The 16,679-nt window shown below is 48.7% G+C and overlaps 1 protein-coding gene across 2 annotated transcripts in view; it reads right to left on the reverse strand.

Moving 5' to 3' along the window:
* LOC307083978 (SLIT-ROBO Rho GTPase-activating protein 3-like) overlaps positions 1-16,679 on the reverse strand; it is a 31,871-nt gene that overhangs the window by 2,657 nt on the left and 12,535 nt on the right. The window contains exons 5-21 of one of the 2 annotated variants that reach the window (XM_079748066.1): positions 15,016-15,201; positions 14,601-14,729; positions 14,230-14,451; positions 13,639-13,740; positions 10,925-11,122; positions 10,750-10,834; positions 9,802-9,829; positions 8,406-8,436; positions 7,945-8,005; positions 7,301-7,378; positions 6,448-6,582; positions 6,122-6,227; positions 5,053-5,280; positions 3,161-3,234; positions 2,313-2,493; positions 724-858; positions 283-622 (exon numbers count right to left, since the gene is read on the reverse strand). In XM_079748066.1, the coding sequence (XP_079604192.1) occupies positions 283-622; positions 724-858; positions 2,313-2,493; positions 3,161-3,234; positions 5,053-5,280; positions 6,122-6,227; positions 6,448-6,582; positions 7,301-7,378; positions 7,945-8,005; positions 8,406-8,436; positions 9,802-9,829; positions 10,750-10,834; positions 10,925-11,122; positions 13,639-13,740; positions 14,230-14,451; positions 14,601-14,729; positions 15,016-15,201 (2,319 nt within the window). Of the gene's footprint in view, positions 1-282; positions 623-723; positions 859-2,312; positions 2,494-3,160; positions 3,235-5,052; positions 5,281-6,121; positions 6,228-6,447; positions 6,583-7,300; positions 7,379-7,944; positions 8,006-8,405; positions 8,437-9,245; positions 9,346-9,801; positions 9,830-10,749; positions 10,835-10,924; positions 11,123-13,638; positions 13,741-14,229; positions 14,452-14,600; positions 14,730-15,015; positions 15,202-16,679 lie in introns of both variants that reach the window. The other variant, XM_079748065.1, reaches the window with a different exon arrangement.

Here is a 16,679-nt window from a genome sequence, read left to right on the forward strand (position 1 = left end):
CACAACGTCACATAACGCAGAACACACACACGAGGCAGAACATTCACCGTCACATGACGCAGAACACCGTCACATGACGCAGAACACACACATTCACATGACGCAGAACACACACCGTCACATAACGCAGAACACACACACACGAGGCAGAACACACACCGTCACATAACGCAGAACACACACACACGAGGCAGAACATTCACCGTCACATGACGCAGAACTACGTCACATGACGCAGGACACCGTCACATGACGCAGGACACCGTCACATGACGCCCTCACCTCGGCCAGTGCCTCCGCCTCCAGCGCCTTGTGGTCCCCCAAGCTGCCGTGGCGCGTGGCGCTCGGTGAGGACCTCTGAGAGGACCGCTGGGAGTGGCTGTCGTAGAGCGCCCTGCGGTCGGGGTGGCTCGGGCCCCCGGCGCCCCCGAAGGTGGCCAGCCGGCGCTTCTCGGGGCTCTCCGTGAGGCCCCGTGGGACCCCCATCTTCAGGGGGCTGCAGGGGCGCGGGAGCACCCGGGGAGGGTGGGGGTCCGAGGCCCGCGGGGGGCTGTGGTGGTGCTCGGACCCGCCCCGGTGGCGAGGGGTGGCGGCCGCGCCCCCGTCTGACCGCACCCTCACCCTAAGGGGGGGGGGACACAGGGAGGAGTTGAAAACTCGTGATGTTTCTTTTGGTGGATTCTGAATCTGAATCTCTCAGTTCGTAGGTCCGTAGGTTCGTACCTTCCCTGCGCGGCTTCGTAGCGATGCTCGGGCGTGTGGTCGCCCCTGGGGGCGGGTCTCAGGTCGTCATGGTGATGGGCGCCGCCGGGCTCGCCGTCGGATCGGTGCGTGGCGCTGTCTGAGAAGGCGTCGTCCCTGCAGACACACACACACCCATGAAGGACTAGGAAGGTACCAAATGAGAGCCGGGTCTAACCTTAGCTTCAGGATCTCTCATCTGATGAATCATTAATAGGCTCCTTAGCAACCTTAATTTAAGACTTGTCTGGTCTCTCTAACAGTTTAGTTTAGTTTATTAGGATCCCCATTAGCCATTACACTTGGCAACAGCTACTCTTCCTGGGGTCCACGTTTGACAAGACAAACATATAATAAATCAACCATACACGAAAACAGGATGAAGAAGATAAGAGAACAGATAAGAGAAAAAACAAAAAAAGAAGAGAAAAAACAAAAACAATGTACAGTTATGACATCATAGAGAGGGAAAAGAAAGACATCATACATGGGTAAAATTGTGAAGTAGCAAGTATGATGTTTCACAGCACCACTCCAATAACATTACATAATCTGCACACAATGACCAATATTGACAAGTCTAAATAAACTATTGTAAATTATTAAAATGGATTTTGAGCTGTTTTTTAAAGTGTATTCTAACCTTAATGTCTATGATTATGTGAGGTAAAGAGTTCCATATTGACATAGCTCTGTACATAACTGTTTTTTTCATTGCATTAGATTTAGGCATGGGCACTGTAAAACGTTCTATTACCACCTGCCTGGTAGAGTGGTTATGTCTTACTGGTGTAATGATTTAATCTGTACAAACAATAAGGTTTGTTGCTAACACAAATGCTTCTAACAAATAAAGTGAGACTAGCTAGCAGTCTTTGTTCTACCATGAAAAATATTAGACCTAGTTCTATACTGAAGTGCCAGGCGCGCCTCTCTATTTTGGACTAGTTGTAGTTTTCTCAAGTCCTTTTTTTTTTTCCGACCACACAGCAGGACAATAGTCAAGATGGGACAGAACCAGTGGCTGGATAACCTGGACCAGAGGTCAATGTTAAGAACCCCGCACATCTCCTGATTATCGCTAGTCGACCCCCTCCCCATTTTCTTGGTTATGTTGTTTATGTGAGTAGACCATGACAGATGACTGTCCGATGTGACACCAAGCAGCTTTGTTTCTTCCACCTGGATTTGGTTCTAACATATATTATAACATATATGAATTTAGTCTTAAAGATGTTTAAGACCATTCTGTTATTCTTGACAGTTATCTCACTATCAGAAGATTCTTCTTTATAACTAGTCTACACGAGATCTGCACATAGCCGCTGATCTAACTGGCATTGTTTTCATCTTTAAAAAGTAATAAATACCAAAGAAGTAGTATGCTACAATTATTAGTAGTAGAGTCGTAGTAATTGAACCTGTTCGTTCATAAACCCAACAGTACCCGCTACACAAAACACATTTTCTCCATCATCCTATCCAGTCAGCCGAACGGACGGGATAAGGACGCGGACAACACGAGGAATGAACCCAAGCTGTGGGCTTAGAGGGAGGAGTGTGGCACCTACATGTCCTGCACCACGATGTACTGGTGTGGGATGAGGCCGTCCACGCCGTTGTGCCGGCCCTCCCACCAGTCCTGGGAGGCCCGGTGGTACAGCAGGAGGGACGCCCCCTTCTTGAAGGACAGCTCGCGGGGACTGCGGCCCACGTAGTCAAACTTGGCGATGGCCTCGCTCTGCTCCAGCTCTGTGAGGACGAAAAACACAGGGTCACACTCTACCACTGGCCCCGATGCTAATGCTACACCGTAATGCTTATTACTGCGTTATCTAATGGAAATGAAGGGTTCAATTAGTGTGCCGTTATTGTAAATTGTTACCCATATTGGAGCTCAGTTCAGTGTGGAAGAGATGATAGGACTTAAATCGTCCTCAGTGAATTTGCAATTTCTGTTCTACATGTCTGTTGGGACGTACACAACACTAATATTAGTCTTTGCATACCAATTTACTCGCGATAACTGACTAAAGGGTCTGCTACAGGATCCTGACCCTAGTTCACCCCTCATACCAATGTCCTAGCTAGGGAGCATCTGTTCCAGCAGGTGAAGCCTGGCCATGTTTATGTCGACCTAAGATAGCAAGACTCAAAGAGGCACCCAGCAGCAGGCTATCTTCCTCAGTGACGCCCTTATATGGACAAACAATACATAGGGTTCTGTCTGCCTACCTACCCCCTATTCCTTTATAACCTGTGTATCTTCCCCTTTGTAATTTGCAGACCTTTTGGTTTACCATCTTCTGTGTCTAGTAAACTTAACGCTTGTTCAGAGGGTCAGCCTGAATCTTTTTCCAACAGTCAGCGTTGCTTCCCAGTCACCCCTTTTGCCAGACCCGTGAGGATCCCCCCTCACCTTCATCACTGCTGTTGGGCCCGGTGCCGTTGTCTACCTCGTCCAGCGCCCCGGGCTCACTGTGAGGGCTCTCGCTGAAACACACACAAAACACACATGAAATGGGTGAGGAAAAAGCTTTGAGAGAGAGAGAGAGAGAGAGAGAGAGAGAGAGAGAGAGAGAGAGAGAGAGAGAGAGAGAAGAAGAGATAGAGATTCTGAGCCCAAATGTCACACAGTCTACCTAGGGTCATCCCTGATCGAGATGCCCTAACCCATACCTGCTCCTTAAAGAGATAAGATCAGATAAGATAAGTGAGCACCTTATTGATCCAGAGTCTGGGTCATTTGGCTGTTCACATCATCAGCGAGACAGGCCCAAATAGGTCTGGTCATTAATGAGCAGGATACTGCGGCTAAAAGCCTCTACTAAATAGACTATAGAGCGGCGGGATCCTGACTAGACAGTGGTCATGCCGCATCACTCACCCATGACCATTGACACTCACTCACGCGATTTTGATCACCAAACTAATATATGTATATATATATATATATATATATATATATATATATATATATATATATATATACATATAATATATATATTTATTACATTTATTTTATTCATTAAATGTTTTATAGAAATTGCAGAACAGTTGGATACATATTTCAACATTATTTCCTATTTTAATGTTTTTGGAGCGAAATGCTGAATAAATGCATCGCATTTATTCGAAAAATTATTTATTATAAAATTATAATTATTTATATTTATATTATTTATTTTTTTTATACACTCACCAGTCCTCCTCCACCCCCAGGACCACAGCCTCTCACCAGTCCTCCTTCAGCCCCAGGACCACAGCCTCTCACCAGTCCTCCTCCACCCCCAGGACCACAGTCTCTCACCAGTCCTCCTCCACCCCCAGGACCACAGCCTCCCCCCAGTCCTCCTTCAGCCCCAGGACCACAGCCTCTCACCAGTCCTCCTCCACCCCCAGGACCACAGCCTCTCACCAGTCCTCCTCCACCCCCAGGACCACAGTCTCTCACCAGTCCTCCTCCACCCCCAGGACCACAGCCTCTCACCAGTCCTCCTTCAGCCCCAGGACCACAGCCTCTCACCAGTCCTCCTCCACCCCCAGGACCACAGCCTCCCCCCAGTCCTCCTTCAGCCCCAGGACCACAGCCTCTCACCAGTCCTCCTCCACCCCCAGGACCACAGTCTCTCACCAGTCCTCCTCCAGCCCCAGGACCACAGCCTCTCACCAGTCCTCCTCCAGCCCCAGGACCACAGCCCCTCACCAGTCCTCCTTCAGCCCCAGGACCACAGCCTCTCACCAGTCCTCCTCCAGCCCCAGGACCACAGCCTCTCACCAGTCCTCCTCCAGCCCCAGGACCACAGCCTCTCACCAGTCCTCCTCCAGCCCCAGGACCACAGCCCCTCACCAGTCCTCCTTCAGCCCCAGGACCACAGCCTCTCACCAGTCCTCCTCCAGCCCCAGGACCACAGCCCCTCCCCAGTAGCCTGGTTAACGCCAGACCTCATCTCAATCTACATTGAGATGAGGTCCGGGAACCACACACTCATTTTCTCGTATTTGAGGCGTGGTTTACGATTGCCCGGAGCCGTTTATTGGGCGCTACGAATGTCTATCATATGAGTCTGTACGCAGCTCATAGCTAATCGTATCAACTATACCAGATAACGTATGTAGAGTGACAGAAGTCCGATGAGGAAGAAGACGATGGGTGTGTCGAAATGACGTCGTCATCGTCTTACCGTCCCTCCCCGTTCCGCGATTGGTTCCCTATCTCAGGCGAAAATCGGATCCATGGAACCCAGGCTAACTAGCGGCGCGAAATGAAGCCTCGCACAAGGCAGCACGGGTACACCCAGGCTAACTCACCAGTACTCCTCCACCTCGGCCATGCACTTCTCGTAGACCGGCCCCTCCAGCTCCTGGTGCCCGGGGAAGATGGCCTCGTGGTGGATGAGGATGGTCTTGATGACCTCGTTGACGTGCGCCTGGCAGCCCACCGGGTCCTGGTCGTCGGGGATGGGCATCAGGGTGGGCCCGAAGCAGGTGGCGATGTTGTACGGGTCCATCATGTTCTCGTCGCTGTATTGGGACAGGCTGGGGGCGGGGGGGGGGGGGAAAGCATGACACTTTATTTCAGGGTAAAAGAAGCCATGAACCTTCTTGAGTTAATGAGTGATTATATATTTTGTTGTTGTGAATCGCACGGTCTTGATGACATTTAAATTTCGCTGTACTATGTGCAATGACAATAAAGAGAATTATATTACATTATTCTATTCTATTCTATTAATGCAGTAATAAGCATCATTAATAGCAGAAATAGCATCAGCAAGGGGGTTAGGGTTAGGGCTAGAGTTAGGGCTTACAAGAACACCATAAGTGAACAACATGGTTTAACGATTCATTTGTACACCCTTAGTGTAAAGAGTTACCAGCAACACGTAATAAATCGATAGTTCCATTCCCTCATTCTGGTTTGCTCATTAAAATACAGCATAAGTACAATAAATAGTGACCACACCTGTGACCACATAACAACAGATTTTGAGGATAAATGCGGCACCACAAAGTATGCTGGCCTGTGTTGCTTAGCAACCATCTTTTTTGCTGTCTTGAGGAGCTATATTGCTTGCTGGAAGAATATTGTTTTAAATACAAGATCACAATTTGTGTTGTCTTGTTTACTACCTTACTAGGTCGTCTATAGTCACCGTTTTATAATAGGCAATGAGCCACTTGAGGCCGGGGTGTAGCTGGCTTCGCGTCGTGCCTGACAACGCCCCTAGCAATGCCTAGCTGTTCTCAAATCACTAGATCAAGGCCCCTGGTGGCTTAACGCTGGAGCAGAGAGCGGCTCGGTGAGGTGTTACTCCACCACGAGAGGGATTCTGGGGAGGGGGTTTCAAGGTGACGGTGGAAAAGAGCGAGCGCTTACTGGTTCAGGAACGCAAACAGGTATCTCATCACGATGATGGCGGGACGCGAGAGAGTCACCACCAGCTTCTGAAGGTGGCGCGCCCGCTCCGCACCCGACTCCAGCTCTGAACGAGAGAGATAGACATAGGGAATGACAGAGAGAGAGAGAGAGAGACAGAGAGAGAGAGAGAGAGAGAGAACTCAATGCATCTTAAAAAATCAGGGTAACTTTGAATAAAGTATAGAATTACTGAAAATAAATGCCTTAATACAGTCAAGGTAGAAACGAGGGAATGATCCCAGCTGGGCGGGTCAGATAACAGCGTTGTGTTTGGCTTCACTCACTGGTTGTGGAGATGAATTCGAGGAACAGCTCCTTGGGGAACAGGGGGTTCTCGAGACCCCTGAAGTACAGCTTCAGGACCCCGGCCACTGAGTTGATGTCGTGGTCGCTCTGATCGTCCACCAGGGGGTCCTCTCCTGAAACCGGCCCACAAGGTCAGTGGTACACAGGGCTGCCAAACTAAACCTATACCTGCACCTGCACCTACAGTGCCGCGGTGTTCAGGCCTTTGAAGGAGCCGGTGATCTACACGCTGAGTGGAAAACAGCTGAATTGCAAAAAACTTGAATCTTGGCCCATGTGTCACAAGACTGTTTGCTGATTGTTTGCCAAAATCTTTTTACATGATTCTATTTTCATCAGAGTCAGCATCAAAAGAGAGAAGTCGAATGAGAAGCGTTTGCTGATTTGCATGGCTCCACCGCTGTTGCTGCGGTAACCACAGTAGCTCCACAGCAATATGTTGGCCATTTAATGTGAGGACAACAGTTTGCATCCTATTGTGGAGCTTTAGGGAGCTTAGCAGCATCTGCAGGAGGGAGATAGGAGCGGGGTGTGGCTCTCGGGACCCAATTAGAATAGAGGTGACACGTGTTGTCAATAACTAAATGTCACCAAAAAACACCAACTTTAAACAGAAAACATAAACTCCATTTGCGTTGCAAAGGCTCACTATTAATCGGAGAGCATGATACGATGAGCTGCACATTTAGCGTAAATCACATTGGGGTCCATTACTGCGGTCATGTGACGGCTGTTTATTTCTCCAGGAGGGAGACGTGGATTGCGCTGCTGTGGACACAATCTAGTTTAGAGGAGATCAAGGGGAGGTGGGCCTTGTGTTCAGGGACTGACCTCGCTCAAATGAATTTTTAATGTCATTGACTTCGACGTGGGATCCTGGAACACGGAATATTCCCTGCTGCTGCAGACCTGCAGAGGAGGGGCAGGGCATGAAACATGGAGAGAGACACACACACGCACAGGGGCTAACACACACGTGCACACACGCTATATCTTCACATGCACGCACACGCACATTATACACTCGCACGTGCACACACACGCTACATTCACGCCCGCCCCGTACACACCAACATACTGCATACATGTACGCATGCACACCCACACTACATCCGCACAGGCATGCACGCACACACACTGCATCCACATGCACACGCACATACTGCATCCACATGTGCACGCACATACCGCATTCACATATGGACACACACGCAACATCCGCACATGCATGCACAAGCACAAACTACATCCACACATGCATGCGCGCACACACACACACACACACACACCATCATTACATGCACGCACATGCATACACACACACACACACACACACACACACACACACACACACACACATACATCAAAGGGGAATGCACCAAACTGCGAGAACAACAGCGAGAACAGCAAGAGGAGACAAGAGACAGCAGATGAACGGAGTCAGTGTGTGGGACGGGAACTCAGCAGTAGCCTACCGTACAGGTTGATGTATCTCACGCAGCTCTCCACCACCGCAGGTATGGCCTGGCCTGACTCCTGAACACCGGGTGACAAGAGCGACCGTCAGAAGCTGTATCGTCTCAGTTGATCAAAGGGTGCCAAAACAACGACACTGTAACATGAGTTAAATGTGTGTGACATATGATCCACGGAGACATCGTCACGCCGGCAGACCACTTTATCCACCGATTGATGAACCGTTAACAATACATTGTAGCAAAATATCAATGAAGTGAATGCTAATTTGATAAATGTGTGCACAAAATAAGGCACATCAATACGGTTAATGCACGTCTGAATGATAGTGTGGCCGAATAAAGCCCAGACAGAGTCCAGACAGAGCGCTGAGAGCAGCCAGCCAGACGTACAAGTAAAGAATGCTATTCCCAGCATGCCCCCACCCTACTCCTTAACCAATCAGAGAGAGAGAGAGTACCTGGCTCCTGGCTCGGACATTCCTTCTCCCCCTGGGGTGGTGTCACAGACAGACAGGAGAGACAGACAGAGGGATAGGGAGACAAACAGGAAGAGAGGCAAGAACCAAAACAGGTTAGACGAAAATAAAGACAAGCCCCGGTATTAGAGAGAGAACAGCCCCAAACCACCAGGCAGTCGAGGCAGCAGCAGAAACGGGGGCAGGTGGGTGGAGAGGTGGGGACCGTTCCAGCCCCCACAACCAAAGGCCTGTGACTGTTGGACCCCACATAGAGAGCCTCATGTTATTGATCTCTGTGAGTAGCTTCCAGCCTCATCCACACGTCTCTCTCTCTCTCCGTTTGATCCCACTTCACAGTGCTTGTGTGCTGCTCTCGTTTGTTTGCTCAGCCAGACGCAGGCTGATGTCTGGAGGCTGAGACAGCGTGAAGGGAGACGGTTGAAAGCAGACCAACGCCCAGCATGGATGCACTGTTTGGGAGGCGGGGGGAGGAGGGAGGGGGAGGGCTGTTTTTGTTGTTTTATTTGCTTCCAAGAGAAGAAAAAGAGAACAGTGTGTATGTTCTCTGAAAGACCCCAGACTGAGACAACAGACGGTTCCACCAGAGGAACAATTAAAAATAAATAAAGATGTGAACTGGGGTAAGAAGGGAAGAGGTGTGTGTGTGTGTGTGTAGGTGTGTGTGTGTGTGTGTGTGTGTGTGTGTGTGCGTTTGTGCGTGCTCTCATGTGTGGATAAGAACGAAGGATCCCCAGAGGTCCTGTTGCCCAGGAAAGAGGCTCAGCTCCGAAAACATTCCCAGGGAAGGAAGGTGGGAGGGAGGGGCAGGAGGGGCAATACCTGAATCAGGGTCTCCATATTGCCGTTAAACATCTTACACCTAAGGGCGCTGGGCCTAAACCGCTGTGCTCGGAGTGGGTTAAGGGGTGTGAAGGGGCTCCTGGGGAGATGGTGGGGGGGGGGAAATCTGATTGCATCATCATGGATAAATGCATCACATATTGAGCTTACTTTTCGAATCCTACGACAAAACATTGAAATGATACCGTTGAATTACGTCCGGTTTATATATTTCCGTGAATAAAAACACACCTCTTTGTTTCATACACATGAACATGCAGTCAGCTCTTAAGGACAGACGCTCTTATCTCAGGGGATTCACAGGCCGAGAACACAACAGCATCCCGGGATTCACACCATCGCTTCGTAGATACTGCAGATCGCGAAGTTCGGACCATAAACAAACGCTAATTGTTATCATCTCGTCGGACGTCGGACGCGTGACGGACGGGACTCGTGGTCGCCGTGCTCGCTCGGTGCACCGGTGATGTCATCACCGCGGACGCCACGCCCCCGCTGCCCGCTCTATTGACCCCCTGCTCGCAGGGCGGCTTACCTTGTTGTTCCATAGTCCGGCCTCTCCCCTGAAAGGAGAGAGAAGAGAAGGGAAGGCAGCGGAGAGAGGGAGAGGGATTAGTCAACGGCCGTCTGACAATGGGGCCGGGGGGTGTGGTGTGGTCGGGGCAGGGGGCGGGAACAGGGCTGTACAGGGAGTAGTGTGTGTGTGTGTGTGTGTGTGTGTGTGGGGGGGTAATAGGGGGTTATTGTGGGGCGGCAGATGGAGAACGGGGCAGAAATATGCCGGGTGTGAGGGAGGGAACGGGACGTCTATTCAGACCTGCTCGATGGTGCGTGCGCCCATGACTCCCTTTGACTCAGCGCCAGGCAGCGGCCATTCAGCGGTCGCCCCTAGAAACCGCATTGGTGTGCGTGTGTGTGTGTGTGAGTGTGTGTGGGTGTGTGTGTGTGCTGGGTTGGTTAAGTGGGTTTGATTTATACAGTACAATGATTTTCATCACTTTAGGCTCGGCTCATTGAGCTCATAAACAACTCACTGTACTTCGTACATCACTGGGGACAGTGTTGTGTATGCGTGTGTGTCTTCAGAGTGTGTGTGTGCGTGTGTGAATGGGTTGATGACTGTGGCATGGTGCGTAAAAGAGCACACAAAACTATACTTTCTCCCAGTCATCACTAATCCTCGGGCCCTGTCGATGTTTCGCATGATTTCGAACTTTAATAACATGTAATGTATGCACGCGTGCACACCCGCATACCACGCGCTGACACAAGCATGTATGAGAAAACATCATGTGTCATGACATTGTGAAAAAATGTATCTCTCAAATGAGTGGGTTTTGTGTGACGAGCAGCCAATACAATATCACTCAGATCACAATCCGAAATCAAACCAAACTACGGACTACAGCCGCTGCCAGCAGCCACGCGATCTGCCCCCCCCCCCCCCCCCCCACTCACCAGGGGAAATCAAACTCGCTCTCACCTTCTCCGAGGGTCTGCTTCAGAAGGTCGTGTTTGGCCTGCAGCTTCACGATGAGGTTGCTGCCGTTCAGATACTCTTTGTACTTCTGCATGGGAAACAGGAAACGTTGACACACACAGGAAGGCGTGTTTCTGATCGCTCTGACTGGGTGAACTGTCCGACGAGTGAGTCTCACCGTGAAATAGAAGCCCTCCGTCTCTTGCTGGTTGGCGCGTCTCTTGGCCACGTTGGCCTTGCTCATGGACGAGTCGGAGGAGGCCGACTTCACCGACTCGGTGGACTGGCTGTGCTGGAAGGCCTCGGACACGTCGAAGTCCTCCACCGTCAGCATGTCCTGCAGGGTCTGCATGGTGGCGTCCAGAGTCTTCCTCACCTGGGGGATCGAAGGGCGTTAGGCGAAAGGACCTCTGTACTCATGAGCGCCGCTGGGGAAGGCATGGAAAGAGTAGGGCTGTGCAATTAATAAAAAAAAATACCAATTTCGATTTTTGGGTTAGGGTTTCGAGTTTAACGATTATTATTATTATATATATTTTTTAAGTATATTGGTTTTATAAATTAAATGTTTTAAAGAAATAAAACAGCTACATTTTTGTACATTATTTTCTATTTTAACATTTTCTGTTTTAACATTTTTGTGTATTTTTTTAAGAGGAAATTTCAAAGCTCTAGTTACAAAGTGCTTTTTTGGAGAGAAATGCTGAATAAATGCATAATTCTTTCAAACTCAAAAATAATTGTTTGAATAATCGTGATTATTTATTGACCCAAATAATCGGGATTAAGATTTCTTCCATAACCGAGCAACCCAAGGATATAGTGGATCTTAATGATAGCGCCGGTACCCACAGATACACGAGGTTACCCCTCTGCCACCCCTTTCTTGTGCACCAGGAGCCGGGACATTAATCCCTTGCACCGGGGGTTAATCGCTAAGGGAACGGGAGGTGTTATCAATCACACGGTCGCCTCTGATGAGGTCAGGGCCGTAAAGTTGTGAGACAGGATGAGACGCAGGGGGTCTAAGTAAATCACATAAGAGGAATGTAATATCATATTAGAATAGAATGATGTAATATAAGTAAGGGATAATGCCCGACGAGTTGTCCATTATCAGGAATTAATGGACGACGCGGTTGCCTCTGCAAAGTCCATTCATTCCTGATAATGGACACCTCGAAGGGCATTATCCCGCTTATACCACTGTCACTTTCCAAAGAAAATAAATCAAGACATGCGTTTTACAATCCAAATATAAAGTTTTTCACAAGCCATAACTTTGTTTCCCTGGTAACGCCTGAGGGTTTGACTAATTCCTGGAACAACCATTACCCTCCCGTAAGGTTCTTATGCAACGGATCGTTGTTCACTACTCCAGTAATTAGGAAGGACCTTAGCTACGACTTGGCAACGGGAGGTATTCTAGTCCGTCGGCTTTGACTGCGTTCCCGTTGCTATGGTTACTCATTTTTGAGACAGGCTGATACGATACGCCAGCTAGCGCATTAATTGAGAACGGTGAACACCAATTTGACTGGAACTACTTAGCAGGTGTCCGTATATCAGGAGTTAATGAACACCTTGCAGCCAATCAGAATCGAGCATTCCCCCAGACCGTTATATAAGAAGATTTAATAGTTTTCAGTGGTCAACATTTTTGACCAAGTTTTGACCAAACATTGGCCAAAATATTATATTTATCAAGGATCAATATTAGAATATTCAATAGATTTTTTAAACATTGTTGGTTGACGAATATACTATTTAGCTCAGTAAAGTAGCAACTCTAGCAAGCATAAGCGATCTGTAAGCCCTGCTGATACCTCCGCTAGGGTCATAGTTGAAAGACTGTAATGACTGTACAATATGTTCTTTCCAGAATAGGAGATGGGAAAGACAAACACAAAGACTCACAGGAGAGTTGTGGAGCCGTGCATTGCTATGGTCCATCGCAGTCAAACACAGACTGGGGTTCACGCAAATGTGACCTTTGTGTGTGTTGGAGTGTGTATGCCTGTGTGTGTGGGTATGTGTGTGTGTGTGTGTGTGTGTGTGTGTGTGTGTGTGTGTGTGTGTGAGTCATAGCCAGTCTGGCTGCAGCAATGGCCACAGCAGGAGGTTTGGCGTGAGAGAGAGAGTGAGAGAGAGAGAGAGAGAGAGAGAGAGAGAGAGAGAGAGAAAGAGAAAAGGAAACAATGCCTGAAGTCAAACCAATGTCAGATGAGGGATAACTCAAGCTAACTCCTCTAGGATAGTGTGCACTCTAAGTACTTTGTATGGTGGAGGTAGATGAATTGACATTGGACCATCACACATCTTCAGATGAGGAATCTGTAGGCTCAGGATGTTTTTAATGTCTACGTTAATGACTCCTATGTTTATGACTCATGCGTTGCATGCAACAAGCGAAATGTAATTAAAACCTGTGTTTTTGATTTTGGTATCGTATCACTGCCGGCTCTGTGCAATCCATTCTCCGATTCACTGCCACTAAACTTAAATTATGCTCGTTTTTTATTTGAATTGATTAGCTTACCTATTAACTACATTGTAACATAATCAGGGAAGGTATTGATTGCTTGGGCAGCTCCTTTTTCAGGCCCCTTTAGTGCCATCAAAGACTTATCCACGAGTTGTCAGCTTGGGTACGTGTGCTCACAAACACAGCGTAGCATTTCAGTTAGAAATTAAAAGTTCCTTAGCACCCGATCAAGTTCAACTTTGAAACGATGCTCGGTTGGTTTTCAAACGCAGCCTAAGAAGTGCACATCAAAACAGGGGAGTAAGTATTGGAGAAGAAACGAATTGAAGACCCAAAACCCAGAACAGAGCCGCTGAACCGAGAGCCTTCCCTTCCCCGGGTCCCAACGCCGTTAGGCCCTCACTCACCTCCTCGTTCTCGATCTTGAGCGTGGCCAGACGGGACTGCAGCTGGTGGTGACGCATCAACAGCTCCGTCTGCACTGGCTGCTGGGCGCTTACCTGGCACACCTGGGGCACAGGATCCAATCAGGAGTCAGCATTCAGGGACGGCCAGGGAACAAGGTGTCAGGGTCGAAGGCATTCATAAGCCATTGTTCGTGGGGGGGGGGGGGGGGGGGCGGAGCACAGATAGTTTGGCAACCGCAAGGTTTCGGGGGTGGTACGGGAATAGGCAGGGAATAACAGGAAGAGAAATGGCACCTTTTGGTTTTTAAGGCTGATTGAAGAATATAGCGATGACTTAATACGAGGCATTAGAGCACAGTTCAAGTAGGGTAAGGTTATTTTCTAACAATCCCCTACCTGCTCAAAAAAGTTGCAATAAAATTGCCTCATGTCGCGTCGGACAAAAGTGTCTGTTAAACGACTCGACGGTAAACACTGTGATAGAGACATGAGGGCCGATATAAACGAACAGCCGCCTAATGCCACTAATCACGCTTTGTAAAGGGCTGCATAACGGCTTTGGTTGCCCTGTCACTGCCACTGGATGCCCACCTCATCCCCCATGTGGGGCTGGTAGCCGAAGCGAGCCGGCGGGCAGAAGATCTGGCTGTGCATGTCCATGACCTTCAGCTTGTCCCCCCTGACGTCCATGGCGTCCACCGCCCCCTCCAGGAGGTCCAAACCCTCGTGGCGGGACGTCTCCAGGCTGTACTCGGCCGACAGGAAGGTGCGCATGGTGCGGGCCAGGCTGGCGTGGAAGCCCAGGTCACAGCACTGCAGGTGGCATGGCAACCACAAAGGTCAAGGTTCAGTCCAACTTTGCATCGGAAAGTTTGAGTTTTAGACCTGTGACCTCGTACAGTGTGCCGGTCGATATTTGTGAAGGTTTTTTTAAGCAATGTAAAGGAAAAAACGCTTCTTACATCGATCAAATCGGAGATATCGTGGATGTAGTATTTTGCCACCAGGGCATTGGTGGCAGCCAGATTCAGGAGATAATCGTTCCGGGCTTTTGTGCACTTCAGCTTGTTTTCAGAGTACTTGGCTTGTCTCTGAGGAGAGAGAGAGAGAAAGACAAAAAAGAAGAAGCATCAATACTTGATCTAGGAAACGGTCTCCCACTGCAATAACCCAATTACTTTGCTCTTCTTACGATGCTTAAGCTCTCATAAGGGTAATATCAATAATTCATGAAACACATTTTATACTCCAAAGCTGCACACTTAAAGGCCTTGAGGTTTAGTTTAGTTCTTTTCACAACCAAAGTGTAGTTGTCCACAGGTGTGTGTGTGTGTGTGTGTGTGTGTGTGTGTGTGTGTGTGAGACGTGAAGCCGTACCTTCTCCTTCATCTTCTCCATCTTCTTGACGGAGCTGCGTCTGGTGGGGCGGTCCTCGTGGGCGTGGCGCAGCAGCCCCGCGTCGTTGGCCTTCCCCATGTGCTTCTCCTCCTGCTTCTCCGCCTCCTTCAGCTTGCTCTCCGAGGACAGGCTCTCCGTGTGGTACATGTGGTACGTCTTCATGACCTGCAGGGCCACAGTTTGATCAGTCCCAGGGTCTCTCTCTCTCTCTCTCTCTCTCTCTCTCTGTCTTTCTCTCTCTCTCTCTCTCTCTCTCTCTCTGTCTTTCTCTCTCTCTCTCTCTCTCTCTCTCTGTCTTTCTCTCTCTCTCTCTCTCCATCCCTCTGTCCGTCTGTTTCGCCTGTCCTCAATTTACAGCATCCGTCAGCACGGTATTAAGAACCACGGACACAGACAGACAGGGCAATCACACAGAGGAATGAAAAATTGTAACGAGATTGCCATTAGACATGATTGAGTCAAAACCTTTCAGACATCCGCGATCATTCGTCTTTCTTAACCACACTGAGAGCAACCCTAACTCTTCCATTCATATTACATCACTCCTTAATAGGCCCTACTAATTGCCCGGCATCTCTTTGTTTGTATTTTTCCTCAGTGCTCACGATGCTTCCTGCAAATACACAAACAGACGCACACTGTTAGTCACACACCGGGTTATGATATTATAAAGGGGGGGGGGGGGGTGTATTTTGTGTGCCTTCCTTTGTGCGGCTAGTTGTGCGGACTGCCAGCAGAACGGCGTGTGGTGAGGTGCGGCCGTCGCTCGTCGCCAGGCTAGCCCTCCGAGCTAGCTCTTTAAGGAATGTGTTAGAGCAAACAACAGAATGTCGGTTTCATGCCTCCTTTCAAACGGGTTCTGTGTGCCAGTGTGAATCTGTCAACATTGAGACAACTGTAACAAAAAACAACGCAGACACGCACACACACACTCAACTTGTGTTCCGCCCACACAGGTTTGCACGTCCCGGTCGCCTAGCAACGACTGATTAAAATAATGCATATAAACCAAGGAAAGAAAAATCAATGATTCAAGCATGAAGGAGGTCACAACGTAAGACCAAACACCCCCCCCCCCCCCCACTGAGTGTGAAACAAGAAACTACTTGATTTCCAAAGAAGGGCCCGAGCCAACAGCTAATCGATCATTGAGTATTGCAGAGCACTACAAACACCCAATCCAAAATTACTATTCAACACACGGAGACCGACGGCACACACAGAGCCACGCAAAAGTGTTATTACACATGATAACATTCTGCCTAAAGGACTTACATGTATTTCAGTTTATTTCTCCCCCTAGAAAAGCTCCAGATACAAACTAGTGTTAGCTGTATTGGAGGGACGTACACAATGGCTTAATGTGTTGGACGCATGTCTTCAATAATGTATGAAGGGGGGGTTGGACAAATCGATGGGGGGGAGTGCAATATAGAGTTACATGGGAGGACTCTTTGCATTCACTTTAAACCCAGCATGGATCTCCTCAACTGAGTGGCGGACCATGCTTTCCATTCTCCTTTACAAACCTCAATAATAATGTCATGTATATGTACCTGTAATGATAACTATATCCTGTCTATAATGTCATGTATATGTACCTGTTATGATAAGTTTATTCTTTGTATAATGTCATGTGTATG

This window comes from Pollachius pollachius, assembly GCF_949987615.1.
Source record: "Pollachius pollachius genome assembly, chromosome: 12".
NCBI classification, from domain to species: Eukaryota; Metazoa; Chordata; class Actinopteri; order Gadiformes; family Gadidae; genus Pollachius; species Pollachius pollachius.